This window comes from Macrobrachium nipponense, chromosome 20, assembly GCF_015104395.2.
Source record: "Macrobrachium nipponense isolate FS-2020 chromosome 20, ASM1510439v2, whole genome shotgun sequence".
Taxonomy (NCBI): Eukaryota; Metazoa; Arthropoda; class Malacostraca; order Decapoda; family Palaemonidae; genus Macrobrachium; species Macrobrachium nipponense.
In genome coordinates, this window is record NC_061089.1 from 56315056 (window position 1) to 56331870 (window position 16815).

At 46.3% G+C, this 16815-nt stretch overlaps 1 protein-coding gene across 2 annotated transcripts in view; it reads right to left on the reverse strand.

The window, feature by feature from the left end:
* LOC135226213 (WW domain-binding protein 2-like) overlaps positions 1-16815 on the reverse strand; it is a 53257-nt gene that overhangs the window by 23153 nt on the left and 13289 nt on the right. The window contains exons 2-3 of one of the 2 annotated variants that reach the window (XM_064265658.1): positions 9720-9894; positions 6501-6660 (exon numbers count right to left, since the gene is read on the reverse strand). In XM_064265658.1, coding sequence (XP_064121728.1) covers positions 6501-6660; positions 9720-9894 — 335 coding nt within the window. The remainder of the gene's footprint in view (positions 1-6500; positions 6661-9719; positions 9895-16815) is intronic. The other variant, XM_064265664.1, reaches the window with a different exon arrangement.

Sequence of the window (16815 nt, forward strand, 5' to 3'; positions counted from 1 at the left end):
GTACGCTCTCCTGATCACCTCACGTAGCCAGAAAGAAAGCGTGTTCTTGGAGACTTCTTTCTTGGTGACCCCAGTGCTAACGAAGAGGCGTCGACACTCAGGCCTGAGATGTCGAGTTCTCTTCAGATAGCGCCGTAGCGCCCTCACAGGACAAAGCAGCATCTCATCCGCATCGTTATCTGTAAAGTCCAGCAGGGAGGGGATCGTGAAAGACTCGAACCTGTCGTCAGGGATCGACGGATTCTGAGTCTTAGCTACGAAGTTCGGGACGAAATCGAGCGTCACAGATCCCCAGCCTCTGGTATGTTTAACATCAAAAGAAAGGCCATGTAGTTCCCCTACTCTCTTCGCCGATGCCAGGGCCAGCAAGAAGAGGGTCTTGAGGGTCAGATCCCTGTCTGACGACTCTCGGAGTGGCTCGAACGGTGTTCGAGTCAGACTCCTAAGGACGAGAGTCACGTCCCACGCAGGGAGGGGGCCATGAGTTCCCTGGGTGGGCAAGACCTTTCGAAGCTCCTCATTAGCAAGGATATCTCGAACGAATTCGTGATGTCCAGTCCCCTCAGTTTTAGGACGAGAGCCAGAGCGGCTCTATATCCCTTAACTGTGGGTACTGAGAGGAGCTTCTCTCGGCGAAGAAACACGAGGAAATCCGCTACCTGCTGAAGAGTGGCTCTGAGAGGAGACAGACCCTGTCTACGACACCAACCACAGAAGACGGCCCACTTCCCCTGGTATACAGCTGCAGAGGACTGTCTGACGTGTCCAGCCATCTCTGTTGCTGCGCTACGAGAAAAGCCTCTCGTTCGCAAGAGATGGTGGATAACAGCCAGCCGTGAAGTTGAAGGGACTGGACTGCTCGGTGGTACCGTTCTAGCGTGGCTGGGCTAGAAGGTTGTGCCAGTTTGGGTAGCTCTCTCGGTGCGTCTGCAAGAAGAGCCAGCAGGTCCGGATACCAAACGGCTTGAGGCCGTTTGGGAGCCACCAGGATCATTCTGAGATTGGGAGTGACCAGCGCTCGACTGATCACTTTCCGAATCAGACAGAAGGGAGGAAAGGCGTAAGCGAAGAGGTTGTCCCAGGGGTGTTGGAGAGCGTCCTCTGCAGCTGCCCATGGGTCCGGCACGGCCGAGAAGAACACCTGGATCTTCCTGTTGTGCCGGGTGGCGAACAGGTCTACGACCGGTCGCCCCCACAGGTTGAAGAGCCTTTCCGCCACATCTTGGTGTAGAGACCATTCGGTCCCTATCACTGATCCCGACGACTGAGCTTGTCCGCTACTACATTCCTCTTGCCTGGAATGTAGCGTGCTGACAGCTCTATCGAGTGAGCCGTGGCCCACTCGTGCACCTGCACCGTCAACTGATGGAGCGGAAGAGACACTAGCCCCCCCTGCTTGTTGACATATGCCACTACTGTGGTGTTGTCGCACATCAACACCACTGAGTGTCCCACCAAGCGGTCCCGAAACTCTTGGAGAGCGTTGAACGCCGCCTTGAGTTCCAGGACATTGATGTGAAGGTGCTTTTCGTGATGGTCCCCACACACCTGCAGTCAGCAACTCCTCCAGGTGTGCGCCCCATCCCTCGGTCGATGCGTCTGAGAACAGAAGCATCTCCGGGGGGGGAGTGCGTATGGGCACTCCTCTTAAGAGGTTCTTGTCGTCGAGCCACCAGGCTAGGTCCTGCCTCACCTTGTCCGTGATAGCCACGGGAAAGTAAGGAGGATCCTTGGCCTGAGACCAACTCTCCCTTAGCCTCCACTGGAGAGACCGCAGGTGAAGACGCCCGTGAGGGACTAACTTCTCGAGTGACGACAGATGGCCGATCACGACTTGCCATTGCTGTGCTGCCTGTTCCTGCCGCGACAGGAACCGGCCGGCTGCCTCCCTGAATTTGCTGATACGCAAGTCTGCGGGAAAGACTTGCCTGCTACCGTATCTATCAGCATACCCAGGTACTTCATCTTCTGCTTGGGTTCGAGATCGGACTTCTCGTAGTTATCACGATCCCCAGATCGCGACAAAACTTGAGGAGTCGATCTCTGTCCTGTAGCAACTGCGAGCGGGAGCTCGCCAGACTAGCCAATCGTCGAGATACCTCAGAAGACGTATCCCGTTCGAATGGGCCCAAGCCGACACCAGAGTGAACACTCGCGTGAACACCTGTGGGGCGGTTGAGAGACCGAAACAAAGTGCCCTGAATTGGTACACCGTCCCGTCGAAGATGAAGCGGAGGTACTTTCTGGAGGACTGAATGGATGGGTATTTGAAAATACGCGTCCTTCAGGTCCACCGAAAGCATGAAATCGTTCCCCCTGATCGAGTCGAGCACTGAGCGTGCCGACTCCATCGTGAACCGCGTCGTGCGAACGAAGCGGTTCAGGGGAGAGAGGTCTATCACCGGGCGCCAGCCCCCGATGCCTTCTCCACTAGGAAGAGGCGGCTGTAAAAGCCTGGTGACTGGTCCTCCACGATTTCTACAGCTCGTTTCGCCAGCATGGTCTTGATCTCCTGTCGAAGAGCGTTGTCCTTTGCTGATCCCCGGACATAGGTCTGTAGATGGACCGGTTTGGAGATGAGGGGGGCCGAGACTCGAAGGGTAGTAGATATCCCTCCCGAAGGACGTCTACTATCCAGTTCTCGGCGCCGTAGCGCTGCCAAGTCGCCCAATGGCTCGCCAGGCACCCCCCCACTTCCGGCAGCAGGTGAGGGGGAACGCCGTCCCTAGCGTTTCCCTCCTCGTTTCGACTTCTTTCCAGCACCTCCTCGGGGAAAGGAGGGCTGGGAGGAGGGCTGATTGCGGCCTCCTCTCGCAGAAGTCGAAACAACTGGAGTCTTCACACGGGGTTTGGACGGTGCAACCGTCTTCGCCGCCGTGGAAGCGCTAGCCAAGCTCTCTTTGGTTTGGCCGCAGTTACTCGAGGTTGCCCAGAAACCTTCGAGACTGCCTGGTGGACTAAGCGGTCACTCTCGTCAGTGCGCCGCCGTTCCACCGCAGCGTCCACCATCTCTCCAGGAAAGAGAGCTGGGGAACTCCTAAGAGGTCCATTTCTTAGCCCGAGTGCCGCCTCACGCCCAGCCCCCTTGGTCACTCGGGTAAGGACTGCGTCCCTACGCCGAAGAACCAAGTTGGCCCACAGGTTAGCAGTCTGATGGGCGAGGTAAGAGATTGCTCTTCCTCCAGACTGGCACAGTCTCCTGAAGGAAGCGTCGTCTTCGAGAGCAGAACTCCCGGAGCCGGCCGCCACCTTGGATATTGTGAGGGACCACAAATCCAACCAGGAAACTGCCTGGAATGCTGCCATAGCGGTAGATTCCAGGGCAAGTGCCTCCTGCTGCGAGAACCATAGGTTCTCCGACAGGAGCTGCTGCAGGGACACACCTGGAGTCAGCCTCGCTAACTCCGGGTTAACCTGTTTCGGCAGTATCGGGTCTTCTGATGGCACGTAGAAACGCCTCTGCCGCTGTAGAGGAGGAGGAAGCAGCTTAGAGGACCGTCCGGATTTTAGCGAGTCCTCCCGTCCTGAGACGAGATTCTCCACCTGATCCAGGACTGAGTCCGCAAGCTCTGATCGTGGCAACCCCATCATCATTTTGGGCTCCCTCTTGGGACCCCAAAATGACTCGAGCCGGGACGTGGGCTCTGATGGTGGTAGCGGCGATCCTTCCGCGAGGCCATTATGCAGACGCAATCAGCTTAATGACTTCCGCGAAGTTCCTCTGTATCTCGGGCGTCACAGCGTCCTGTGGAGTAGGACCGTCCAGTCCCTCCAACAAGAGCATATCCCTCGATACTCCTCCTTCAGAAGGAGGAACAGCGACAGACCCCTGACGGTCGCCTCCAACTACTTGCGCGTACGTCCTGGTCGGTCCTAAGACCGTGCCTGAGCCGTACGGCGTCATAGCTGGGTCACGAGCGGCGCACCTCTCGTGATCGCTCCTTGGTACCTCGCTCCTCCCGGTATAGCCCGAGGAGGTTGAAGGTATAGGAGAGGCAGACCTGACGCTCCCCCCGCGCTCGCTGGCAGGACCAGCGTGCGCAGAGGGCTGCTGCCGATCGTCAACCCGCGGTGACGGTCTAGCAGCAGGCCTAGCGTCGCCGCTCGCCTGGGGCGATTGGCTCGGCTGAGAACGTCGAGACCGCTCTCTAGCGTCAGGCGAGCTGCCGCTGGTCACCGTCTCCGCCCGGTCCCATCGGGAGCGGCGGACGGGTGACCTGCTAGGCTCCCTTTCGCGTCGAGACCGGCCAGCGTCCTCTCGCGCGGTCAAACCGCTGGTACTAGCCGTGGCTGGTACCGGCGGCCGTGGGGACTCCTTCCTCGCCTCAACCCGTGGCCGGTCAGTGACCGTCACGTCAGCCCGAGCAGCCGGCTGGTCGCTGCGAGAGCGTCCAGTGGCCTGGCGAGAAGTCGTGTGCACGACTCTCGCCGTCTTCTGCTCCGTGCCGCTGTCTTGACGGCGAGCGAGCTCGGTGGTCGAAACTTTGGCTGGACGGTCCTCTTTAGAAGAGCGTCCACTCGGTGCTTCTCGCGAACGAGAAAGGCAGCCGAGACCGGAACCTGGCTTAGCGGCAGAACCACTAGCACCAGGTGAGGACGCACCAGCCGAAGCTGATGCACCTCTGGTCCCCGTCGACTTCTTCTTTGCAGAAGAAGCGACGGGCCCCGCACCCGAAGGAACAGGAGGACCAGCAGAAGAGCTCCCCAGCTCGCCTGAGCGAGCCGGGCCCTTAGAAGATCCCGAAGGAGTCTTCTTAGGGGGGGAGGAGGCAACCTTCTTCTTCTTCGGCTGTTTGGCCTTAGAAGTCGAAGGGGAAGGAGAGGCAGCAGACGACGAAGAAGACGATGAAGACGATGACGACACCTTCTTCCTCTTCCTCTTCTTCTTCGCCAGGCTCCGCAGGACAGACGTCAGGGTCTTCCCATCCAGGAGGGAGCCGGGGCAGTTGCCGAAGCAACAGGGCCCGACTGCACCTGTCCGGAAGGACCTGAGACTGTTACAGCAACACCAGCAGCGGGAACGGCAGGAACAGGTCCGGGAACAGCAGGAACAGCAGGAACATCTGAAATTGAATGTGCACCTGAAAAGGAAAGAGTCGCTGGAGCGGCCACAGGTACGGCAGGCACGGTAGGTACTAAGGGAGAGCCAGGCGTCCTGTCGACAGTCACCGACATCCGTGGCACTGGCGGCAGGTCCAGGGGGGTACTCTTGGGGCAGCGGAAGTCCGGGGTCGGCAAAGGAAAAAATCCAGGTGGTGGTGGTGGCATCGTCCTCTTTGGAACGGCGGCAATTGGTTTTTGTACTGCCACCGTGGGTGTCACCGACATTATGTGAGGCGTATATACAAGATGTGGTTGGCATCTCATACGCAGGGGTAGTTAATGTGGTCGTCGTGGTGGTCACCGCACCATGAGTGACCACGGCCGACCCCGCCAACCGCTGTATCAAAAACACCCCTTGGATGCTGGGCACTCCCTGCAGTCCCCAGCGACTCCCACACCTGTCCCAAGTCGTCCTTCGCTGCTGACACACCTGCGGAAGCAAGAGTCGGGTTAATAGGAGGGGCTTCCCGCGCCTGGGGGGCGCAAATTCCCCCCCCAGAGCGGACAGAAGACCCCGAATACAACTGTACGTCCGTGGGTAACTGGGCGCCCCATCCTCCACCACCATCGACGGATCGAGAGAGGAAAAGGACTCCGCTACCCGCAGGGGAAGGCGCAAACCGTGGGGGCTGCCGGGAGGCAGGACCACTGCGCCTCGGACCAATTCATACAAACCATACATGGCTCGTTACGAGAGCACTCTCCCCCGCCCTCGACAACGAGAACAAACCTCGTGGGGGTCCACCTCCACAAAGGACCTGAACCCCCCACATTTACGTCCCTCCAGCCCGGGACACACTCTACGGGCGACTGGAGGGCGCGGTGAAATTTCAATTTCCTCTGATTCACTCATTGTAATCAATTGAAATAGAGAAAAAAGTACTTACTATCACTCCTGATACACAGAAATAGAAACCAAATACTCAAGAATTGAAGCAAACGACAAGCGGGCAGAGCGATGGCGAACACGTCCTTCCCACACACGGCCGAAAGCAAAAGTGATTTGTTTACCTCCCAGTCGCGCGGCGCGCGACGATCGGACAAGCAGTTAACTACCGTTCTCCCCTTGTTCGAAGCTTACGACCGCCCTTCCAGCTGCCGCTAGCTACTTCCTATTGTTAAAGGACCGATGGTTTGTATTACGTATCGGAACAAAGTTAGGTTTATGCAGAGTCAGTACAGGAGAAAGGAGACACTGCCATCTTTGGATGACCAAGTGTCTTAAGCTTCTTTTGTTCCAACTATGCATGATGCTGTTCCATATGTTTCGTCACCTATATTTGATGCTTCCCATACCCTTTTGGGTTCTTAGTGGGGGAGGAGGTGGGAAGGGCATATTAGCCCTGAAATGAAAAATACTGAAAACATGAATAAAAAAAAAGTTTAAGATTACTCACCTAAAGAAGCCACCTTGAGCATAGCCTGACCAAATTCAATGGCACCACCATGTTTGAATGTTAGCTTAAACTTTGCTTCTCCTGTCCATCCCCCGCCAGGCTGTGCTTTCACAACCCCTTTGATATAATTTGCACCAAACACTGGCTGCTCAAGCTCCACCTAATTGGAAAAGAAAGCATTAGTTTAGTCAAATAAATATAATTCACAAGGAACAAATTTGAATCATGAAAGCTAAGACCTAAAGGAATTGCTAATACTACTTGGAGAAAATTTTCATCACGCTACACTGAAATAATGAAAGCCATACATATAAATTTACTACACTGAAATAATGATAGCCATACATATCAATTTACAGAGGTTATGAATATACAAAAATTTGTCTAATTCTTTCCAGACAAATTCTCTACAAGTAATATCTTAGTAACAAAAGATGCATGAATTTACAGAAAATCATAAGGAAAAATTGAATACATTTCCCTAGTCTCAGACTTTAAAGCTTGATTAAGAGAATTTTTTTTTTTTTTAAAGAACTAACATGCAGCCACTTTTAAACGTGCTTTACAGTTAAAATTCATCCAAAACTGCAATAGATCCCTCAAAGTTAAGTATACCTTAGTTGAACCAGACCACTGAGCTGATTAACAGCTCCTCTAGGGCTAGCCCAAAATGGTTAATTTCTTTCATGTGGATAGGAACCAATTGGTTACTTAGCAACAGGACCTACAGGTTATTGTGGGATCTAAACCACATTAGTACGTATATCGGAAAATGAATTTCTTATCACCAGATATAAATTCCTCTGATTCTGCATTGGCAACAGCAGGGAGCAAACTCAGGGCTACCAAACTGATAGGCAGGTATGCAATCCACTCATCCAATGAGGAACTAATAGCTCCCTCAACTGCCAACAATCATTACTTGTGTGGGAGAACTAATGCAATTATGCACAAAGAAATAATTACAATTACATCTAGAAAGCCATTCTTCTGTTGCAATAAAATTGTAAAGAGCAGCATTTAGATATATACAACATAAAATGAAGCCTTGTATCTTGAGAAAACATGAAGACTTTCATAAAAAAAAAAACTTCAGAAAGCCCTACATATAACATGTAAAGTACCTTAGCATATGCTAAGGTAATTTACATGTTACAATACTGTATTACCTAAAGATTAACAATTTTACTAGACAGTTTTATAACTAATTAGACTTTGGCTGAGGTTCAGCCACTTTAACTGTATGAAAACCACCTGCTCATGAATCTACCTACTATTTGAAACCCAGGAGTGTGTACAGAAGTTTTGTCTTTCGTATGAGTGAATTTGTAATCAAAGTACCACCAAGTTTTTTTTACTTAATAATGAATAATGTTCAACTTGAGGATAAATTTTGCATTCATACACCTTCTGTAGGCAGGTAATTTCCAGATATAGTTAGGGGTGAACACACTGATTAGCCGTCACTACACGCATTTCTCCCTATAATGAACTATGACCTAGAGTACCTACTTCACTTGCACAATCACAAACCACCACCCTTCGCCTCTCACTTTCCACTCTATGTTCCTATAAATGCTGGCAACTAGGCTGCTTATCCCACTTAAATTTGGCAGTCCTGAGTATCATACTGTGGAACTAGGTATCTTGTATATTAAATTTAGCCTTAGATTCTTTCTCAGTATGCAAAACATCCAGACAGCCACTTCCCAAACTGCACCTTCTTTATTCAATATTTACCAAAATTTATTTTCACACAGTTTATCTTTTAAAATGCTTCAACAGCGTTTTCTTTTGACTTAGTTGCTATCAACTGGACGGGTGGTTTTTGCGCTTGGCTGCCAATCCGGTGGTCCGAAGTTCGAATCCCGGCTCGAACAACGTGGAATCAGAGGAATTTATTTCTGGTGATAGAAATTCATTTCTCGATATATTGTGGTTCGGATCCCACAATAAGCTGTAGGTCCCATTGCTAGGTGACCAATTGGTTCCTAGCCACGTAAAAAAAAAAATCTAATCCTTCGGGTCAGCCCTAGGAAAGCTGTTAATCAGCTGAGTGGTCTGCTAAAACTACCACTAAAACTAAGATATACTTTTTTTTTTGCTCAGTTATTTGGATAAATAAAAACAAAGTGCAAAGATAATGGATTGCCAAGTGATAAAGGCCAAACCAATGAGTCCGGCTAATACCAAAACAATAACCAACAACTGATTATGTAATATTCACTGTTTTGTAAACAATACGTATGACAATTTTCATTAAAGTAAAAAAAAAAAAAATTATATATAAATTCCCAAAATGGAAACAGATTAAGTCGAATTAAAACCAAGGGCTTTTGCTATGCTTCCTCATAGTGAACCTCATGTGGCATTTGAGATGGAACTCTACCCAACAGCACAAGATAAAAATTGGCTTTAATCCCCACCCTCTTTCTCTTGACTACCAGCAATAAATCACCATGCACTTTCACAACCATCATGAATCTATTAACTAATATACAGAGAAGTTTGTTTTAAGTTTTGAAGAAATAACTCAACTTTAGAAATTTCAAGGGAAATTCCTATAAGTCAGCCTGCAATGCATGCCCAAACTAATAAGAGCAAGTTCTATGTAGTACATAAAGAGAACAGGTGGGGGATGCAGACTGCAACTGCTTATTCCAACTGCAGTAAATTTCCCATTACCCAGATACTGCCAACATAAAATCGAAGAATTGGGCCTGAAACTTACACAAACTTTTTTGTATAATTTCTTAAGTAACTTAATCCTCTTTGTGTCTCATGTATAAAACAAAAGATAAAGGTTTAAACCCTATCAAAAATACATTTGTATTGTACAATTTTAAGCATCATCAGCATTGTTCCTTAAAAAAGAATAAAATCAAATAAATCATATTTAAACAAATGCAAACTAAAATACAGTACTGTCCATGCTTTGTACAGCTTAATGCTATCACCTCTTGCAGTCCTATTTTCATAAACACAACCACCCAGTGCAATGTATCTTGGCAACTACAATGCTACATACAACTAGAATATTACACTACTTCTTAAGAATTATTTGATCAAATTGTGCAAAGTGCTAGTTATCAATAAGTTAACAGTTTTCCAGCTTCTATGCCGTCATGCACCTAAAGAAAATCATGTCTAGTACATTAGTGTAAGTTATACTTCACGTGAGCCTTAAATTAGGATACAAATAGTACTGTTCATACACACTGCCTTCAATGAAAAAAATGGAGCTGCAAATGACTGCAATGAATCTTTGCTCTCCTTGTTGTTGAAAATCATTCTATGAGTTGTGAGGTAGAGACGACCAGTCTTACTTCCTCTCATTTCAGCAGGGAGTTGCCCCCCAAATTCCATTGTAACATGATCACAGAAGAGAATAATACTGAAAAAAAAGGGAGCAATTAATAAATGATAAGTATAATATATAAACTGTGTTAACTGTATCAGAAATCTTACACAAATATTTAAAAAAAAACGGCGTATTCTCATACACATTCCCCATTAGCTAAGTGGTCTACCAGGCAATAAATTTCTTTTTAGTTTTTTTTTTTTTAAATGCATTTTCACTAACTAATACTCCCTAAAGTTTGTAATGCAGAACTATACTTAGATGAATAGGTATAGTACATCTAAACCTTACCTAAAACAAGGACAAATAATCCTTCTTGGCCAAAATCAGTAGTTAAAAGTTGCACATAAATTGTATTTTACAGTAATAAGTTTAATACAATGCAATGCATATATAAACAGTATTATAAATCAAGATGGAAAGAAAAATCAGTATTTCTTGGACACTTCCATTATAATTCACTCAATCCCATCCTACTTGGGAGGAAAGCTTCGAATTGGGTGTAGCAGTTATAGTAGATATGGAGGATGTAAGCTGAATAACAGTACAAAGGGAAGGGAAATCACGAAGAATGGGCAGGCTGGATGGCACCTCAAATGGGGTGGAAATAAGATGTAATGGTCTCAGGGTTGCCTACATTACTAGTTACCACCCAGTCTACAGTTTTACTAATACATATTGGTAAGAAAATATATTTCAAGGTCAATGGCAAACAATGAATGACCACAAAGATACAATTATCAAACAACTACACTGAAAACAGGTTAGAAGACTTCTAAATACCTAATATGAACCTAATTTTAAATGCTAAGATCAGATTTTACCTTACCTTCACTTCACTTTAACTTAATTTATCTCTCTCTCGATACCATGAACTACAAATGAATAAATGTAATGTGCACAGTCATCAATGGTATAATTTCCCTATTTTTTTTATACATGATAGCGTTCCTAGTACGTATTTTAAAAGCCAGAACAAAGTAAGAAACCTACATAAAGCTGAGGGTGTGAGCCTACGTACAATAGGCATGAATTAACGTGGATAAGTTATAATAAAATAAATATGATTAACTGTAACTCACAAAGTTAGGCTAGCCCATGAGTTGTTAGGTATTTTGTATTCTAATATAGTTTACCAGGATCTCATCAGATACTATAACAAGTAGTATTGTGCAATTAACATAAAAATTATAATACTATGCAAATGTATTTCACAAATCTCCTGGTAAAAGTAATCTATATCTTTTAGTCTTAATTATCAGCATATACTGTGCATTTCAACTTCCCATATCTCAGCATGGCCTAGCAAAGGTAAAATGAACCAGTACATAAGCACCAAACAGCATGTCATGTCCAGTAAATAGGCCTGGTCTATCTATTTGAGCCAAGAGCCTTACCAAAAGCTACCAACTTATTAATCCAAGACACAATACAAAAATTTAGGTATATTTAGAATGGGTGCCTTACAAATTTATAAGATATAGGAAAGATGCCGGTAATTCTAAGGAAGAGGTCCACACAGAGATATTGTTTATTAATGAAATTTTTGACTGAACAATATAGAAAAAGGTGTATGTGATGTACTATATGTGAGATTACTTAAAAATTTACTGAAACGATGTGACAAAATTAACTTTTAGTTTTTAAATAGAAAAGCTCCACTGGATATCACATTTATGTTTAGTACTACATTACAATGAAAAGTGTTAAAACCAAAAACAAACTGTCAGTTTGATGGTTAATTTCTCAAAAAACCGCCGATTTGATGGTTAATTTCTAAAGTTGTCTAGCCTCCACTGCATCACATAGGCATACACCCTTTTCTATATTAATCAAAACATTTTATTAATAAACAATGTATCCAAGTGGAGTCCTTCTTTTATGTTCACAAAATATGTAAGATCATAAAATATAAAAAGTATCTTTTGGATATGTTACAGATTTTGAATGTCAAATAGCCTAACATTTTTCAATAGTTTTGTATATATACATACTTAACAACTCTGACATGGAAAAGATGTATTTGAATGCGTAGCTTTTGAAAATGATCATGAACGTAAATTTTTTTCTTTGCATGTTTTCAATGTTATTTTCAGGAATGTAGTACTCATTTATGTCAGAAATGGTTGGTCAACCCTACACCCTAGGTTAGATTTCATTAGGCTGCATCCCTGTATGTTGCTAGTTTTGTATTTCCAAGTGATAGGCACTGATTTCCTACTGGGATCCATCATTACTGTTTGCCTAAACTTAGCCTACTGGGTATGCTAATGAAATATCCAAACCTACAGTAAAACTATTTTCCTCAGTAAAACAAAGACTACTACAGTGCTACAGTGGCCTAGTCCCTGCATGTTGCAGACTGGAATATTTCCAAGCTTTTTTTTTTATATGGTAGATCTAAGTAACTGCTCTGCATCGGGTTATTTAATTGAAAATTTACTTTATAGTATTTTGGTGTTGCTTATTAAGAATTTTTTATTATTTGTCAGTTGATCGTAATTACCCCACAAGGAATAGTACTACACATGGCAAAATACATTTGACCCCCTGATCCCTAGTGGCTTTCATATTTGCGAGACTGTTCCTTGCAGTCCGTGCAGAGTTGTTACTTGGAAATACTGTTTATAATTATGGTAAATGTAAAGGACAACACACCACAAAGATACTTAATATAATTTTTTGGCTAATTTATATAGAAAAGGGTGTAACATAAAGCAACAGAAATGAGATACTATAGGAAATCAACTGAGGCAATGAGACATTTAACATCTACTGTTTATGTTTTTAATTCATCCCCTAAGGTCTGGTACTAAACAAGGTGGAAGTTCCACTGGGTACAGAGTTTGGTAATTCTAGGCAATAACTCTGCACGGACTGCAAGCAATGGTTCCACAATTGCAAAAGCCACTTAGGAATGGGGCATCCAATGTATTCGTCATGTTTAGTACTAGCCCCTGGGGGTTAATTACAGTCGACCCCCAAAAAATAACAGTAAATTCTTAATAAGCAACCCAAATACTAAGGTAAACAACCGAGTGGACTGGCCAACTCACCGACTACCACGGTTTTGCCCACCCTCAAAAATGAAGTTTTTATGTTAAAACAAAGTTTAATGTATACTTACCTGGCAGGTATATATATAGCTATATTCTCTGTTCCACCTGGCAGAAAATTTTCAAAACTCGCGGCAAAACGCTAGTAACCTATAGTAGTCAGGCAACCACCACCCCGTTACCGTGGCGCTAGCGCTAGGAAAACCGTTCCCAATTGGGCCAGATTTTCTCTGAACCCTGTCTCCTGAGGGGAGGCGGGTGGGAATTAAATTATATACCTGCCAGGTAAGTATACATTAAACTTTGTTTCAACATAAAAATGTTATTGTTATTGTACAATTAAGTTTGTTCATGCTTACCTGGCAGATATATATATAGCTGTATTTTCTGACGTCCGACAGAAATTTCAAAACTCGCGGCACACGCAGTGGGCGGCCAGGTGGTAGTACCCATTCCCGCCGCTGGGAGGCGGATATCAGGAACCATTCCCATTTTCTATTCATATTTTTTATTAATGCCTCTGTCTCCTGAGGGGAGGAGGGCGGGCACTTTAATTATATATATCTGCCAGGTAAGCATGAACAAACTTAATTGTACAATAACAATAAACATTTGTTCATGCCACTTACCTGACAGATATATATATAGCTGAATCACACACCTTTCGGATGGTGGGGGGAAAGACAGAATAGGATTTTTTTGGGGAAACTAAAATTAAGTAGATGATATACATCTTGGTTCCTTACCTGTTTTTGCAAAGTAGACTATGTGATTACTGTCACGTAAGGCTGCTTTTGCTTAATTACAGAGTTGCCAGCCAGGTGGAGACCTGTAGTGCTGGTGCGCTCTGGATGATCTGTCAACGGTGCGAGACCTCAGCGTGACAAGATCATCGAGGCCATACAAATGAGGGCAACGAAGCAACTGACCACCACCTGACCAACTATACACAAACCCCTTAAAACTAGCTAACGGATGGGTAGATCTTCACATAAGACTCACCACAACCTAAAAACACAACAACCTAACTTAACACCTAACTTAACCTAATAAGGAATGGGAAAGAGCTACTCCGGACCCCAATACTGTGTCCGCAGAAACGTATGGCCCCCAGTGCATTACAATCGTCATAGATCGTTCTCACATCCCTTAGGTAATGTGAGGCGAAGACGGAGTTGCTCCTCCAAAAGGTACAATCGAGGATGTCCTTGATTGACATGTTCTTTTGGAAGGCAAGAGAGGTAGCGACGGCTCGTACTTCGTGCGCTTTTACTCGGAAGAGGCTCAAATCAGTCTTCTGGAAAGATGAATGAGCCTCCCGAATGGTGTCCCTTAGAAAGAAAGCCACTGCATCTTTGATAAAGGTAACTCTGGCCTCTTCACAGAGCACCAGAGGTTACCTGAGGGACCTCAACCTCTTTAGTTCTATGCACGTAGAACTTGAGAGCCCTTACCGGGCAAAGGACTCTCTCTGGTTCTTGGCCCACCAGACTTGACATACCTTTGATCTCAAAAGTCTTCGGCCAAGGGTTCGAAGGATTTTCATTCTTCGCCAAGAAAGATGGGTTCAACGAGCAGAACGCATTGTCCCCTTTGAAGCCCATTAACTTGCTAAACGCTTGAATTTCACTAACTCTCTTAGCCGTCGCAGAGAAGTTAGGAAAAGAGCCTTCCTTGTCAGATTCCGAAAGAGACGCTGTCTGAAGCGGTTCGAAAAGTGTTCGACATAAGGAATTTCAGGACTACATCCAGATTCCATGAAGGGGGTCTCATTAGAGGAACCTTCGAGGTCTCGAAAGACTTCAAAAGGTCATGAATATCCTTGTTGTCAGACAGGTCTAGGCCTCTGTGCCTAAAAACCGCTGACAACATGCTTTTATATCCCTTGATGGTAGGGACCGCTAATTTCTGCACATTTCTGAGAAATAGCAGAAAATCAGCTATCTGGTTCACAGAGGTCGAGGAAGAGGAAACTCCCTCCTTTTTACACCATGCCCTGAAGGAAGCCCACTTCGACTGGACTGAAACAGCTCTTGTGGAAGCACGTCTCGCATGTGCGATTGCTCTTCGCAGTTGCCTTCGAAAACCTCTCGCTCGGCCAACTTTTCGATAGTCTGAAACGCAGTCAGACTCAGAGCGAGAGGTTTTTGTGAAACCTTTCGAAGTGAGGCTGTTTGAGTAGATCTTTCCTCCAGGGCAATGTCCTTGGAAAGTCTACAAGGAAAGACATGACCTCTGTGAACCATTCTCTTGCTGGCCACATCGGAGCGATCAGGGTTAGCCTTGTCCCTTCCGAGGCCGCAAACTTCCTCATGACTTCCCCCAGAATCTTGAATGGTGGGAAGGCATAAAGGTCCAGGCCCGTCCAATTCCAAAGCAACGCGTCCACCGCGATTGCCTCTGGATCCAGGACCGGGGAGCAGTAAAGAGGAAGTCTCTTGTTCCTTGACGTTGCGAATAAGTCGACCAGTGGACGTCCCCACAGCGTCCACAGGTCTCGACAAACGTCCTCGTGCAAGGTCCATTCCGTCGGAAGGACTTGGTCCCGACGACTGAGAAGGTCTGCCCTGACGTTTGCACACCTGCAATGAATCTCGTCAGGATCGTTACCTCTTTCCTTTTTGCCCACAGCAGAATCTCTCTCGCTAGGGAGTACAACGCTCTGGAGTGTGTACCTCCCTGGTTTTTTAAATAAGCGAGTGCTGTGGTATTGTCGAGTTTATCTGAACAATCTTGTTCTCCAAACTCTTCTCGAAGAACTGCAGGGACAGAAATACTGCTGCCAGTTCTTTTACATTTATATGCCAGGCTACCTGTTCCCCTCTCCAGGAGCCTGACACTTCCTTCCCCCCTAGTGTTGCTCCCCATCCTGTGATGGAAGCGTCTGAAAACAACACTAGGTCGGGGCTCAAAAGACTTAGGGACACACCCTCTTGCAGCTTCTGAGGGTCCAACCACCATCTTAGGTGGTTCTTGATCGGAATCGATACCTCAATACTGCATCGAGATCGTCTTTTGCCTTCCACTCGTCTGCCAAGAAGAATTGGAGAGGCCTGATGTGCAGTTCTTCCCAAGGAAACAAACCTTTCCAGACTTTCCAAGAGAGGAAATGGTCCCCAGCAGACTCATCCATTCCCTCGCCGAGCAAGTCTCCTTCCTTAGAAAGGCTGAGATCTTTTCTAAGCCTAGCTGCTGACGTTCCTGGGACGGAAACGCTCGAAAAGCCACTGAATCCATCTGAATCCCCAGATACACGATGGACTGTGTTGGGGTCAGATGCGACTTTTCGAGGTTGACCAGAAGTCCCAGGGACTTCGCTAAGGCTAAAGTGAACTGCAAGTCCTTCAGACACTTCTCTCTCGACGCGACGCTCTGATCAGCCAGTCGTCGAGGTATAGGGAAACTCTTATTCCCCGAAGAGTGTAGCCACCTCGCTACGTTCTTCATCACTACTGTGAACACCATCGGAGCCGTGGTCAGTCCGAAGCACATCGCTCTGAACTGCCACTTTGTTGTTCAAGACAAATCTTAGATATTTTCTAGAAAGAGGGTGGATCGGGATGTGGAAGTACGCGTCCTGCAAGTCCAAGGATACCATCCAGTCGCCCGGGTCTCAACGCTCCAGAACAGAATGAGGCGTCTCCATCGTGAATTTGATCTTTTCCACGAAAAGATTGAGCCTGCTTACATCTAGAACTGGACGCCAACCTGACGACTGCTTTGGTACTAGGAAGATTCTGTTGTAGAAACCTGGAGACCCCAGGGTCCGCGACTTGTTCCACCGCTTCTTTTGTCGATCATCTGTTGAAGGAGATCGAACAAGACTTTCTTCTTTTCCTCCTTGGTAGGATGGAGAAAGGTCTCTGGGAGTCGTAGAAAGAGGAGGAAGATCTAAAAA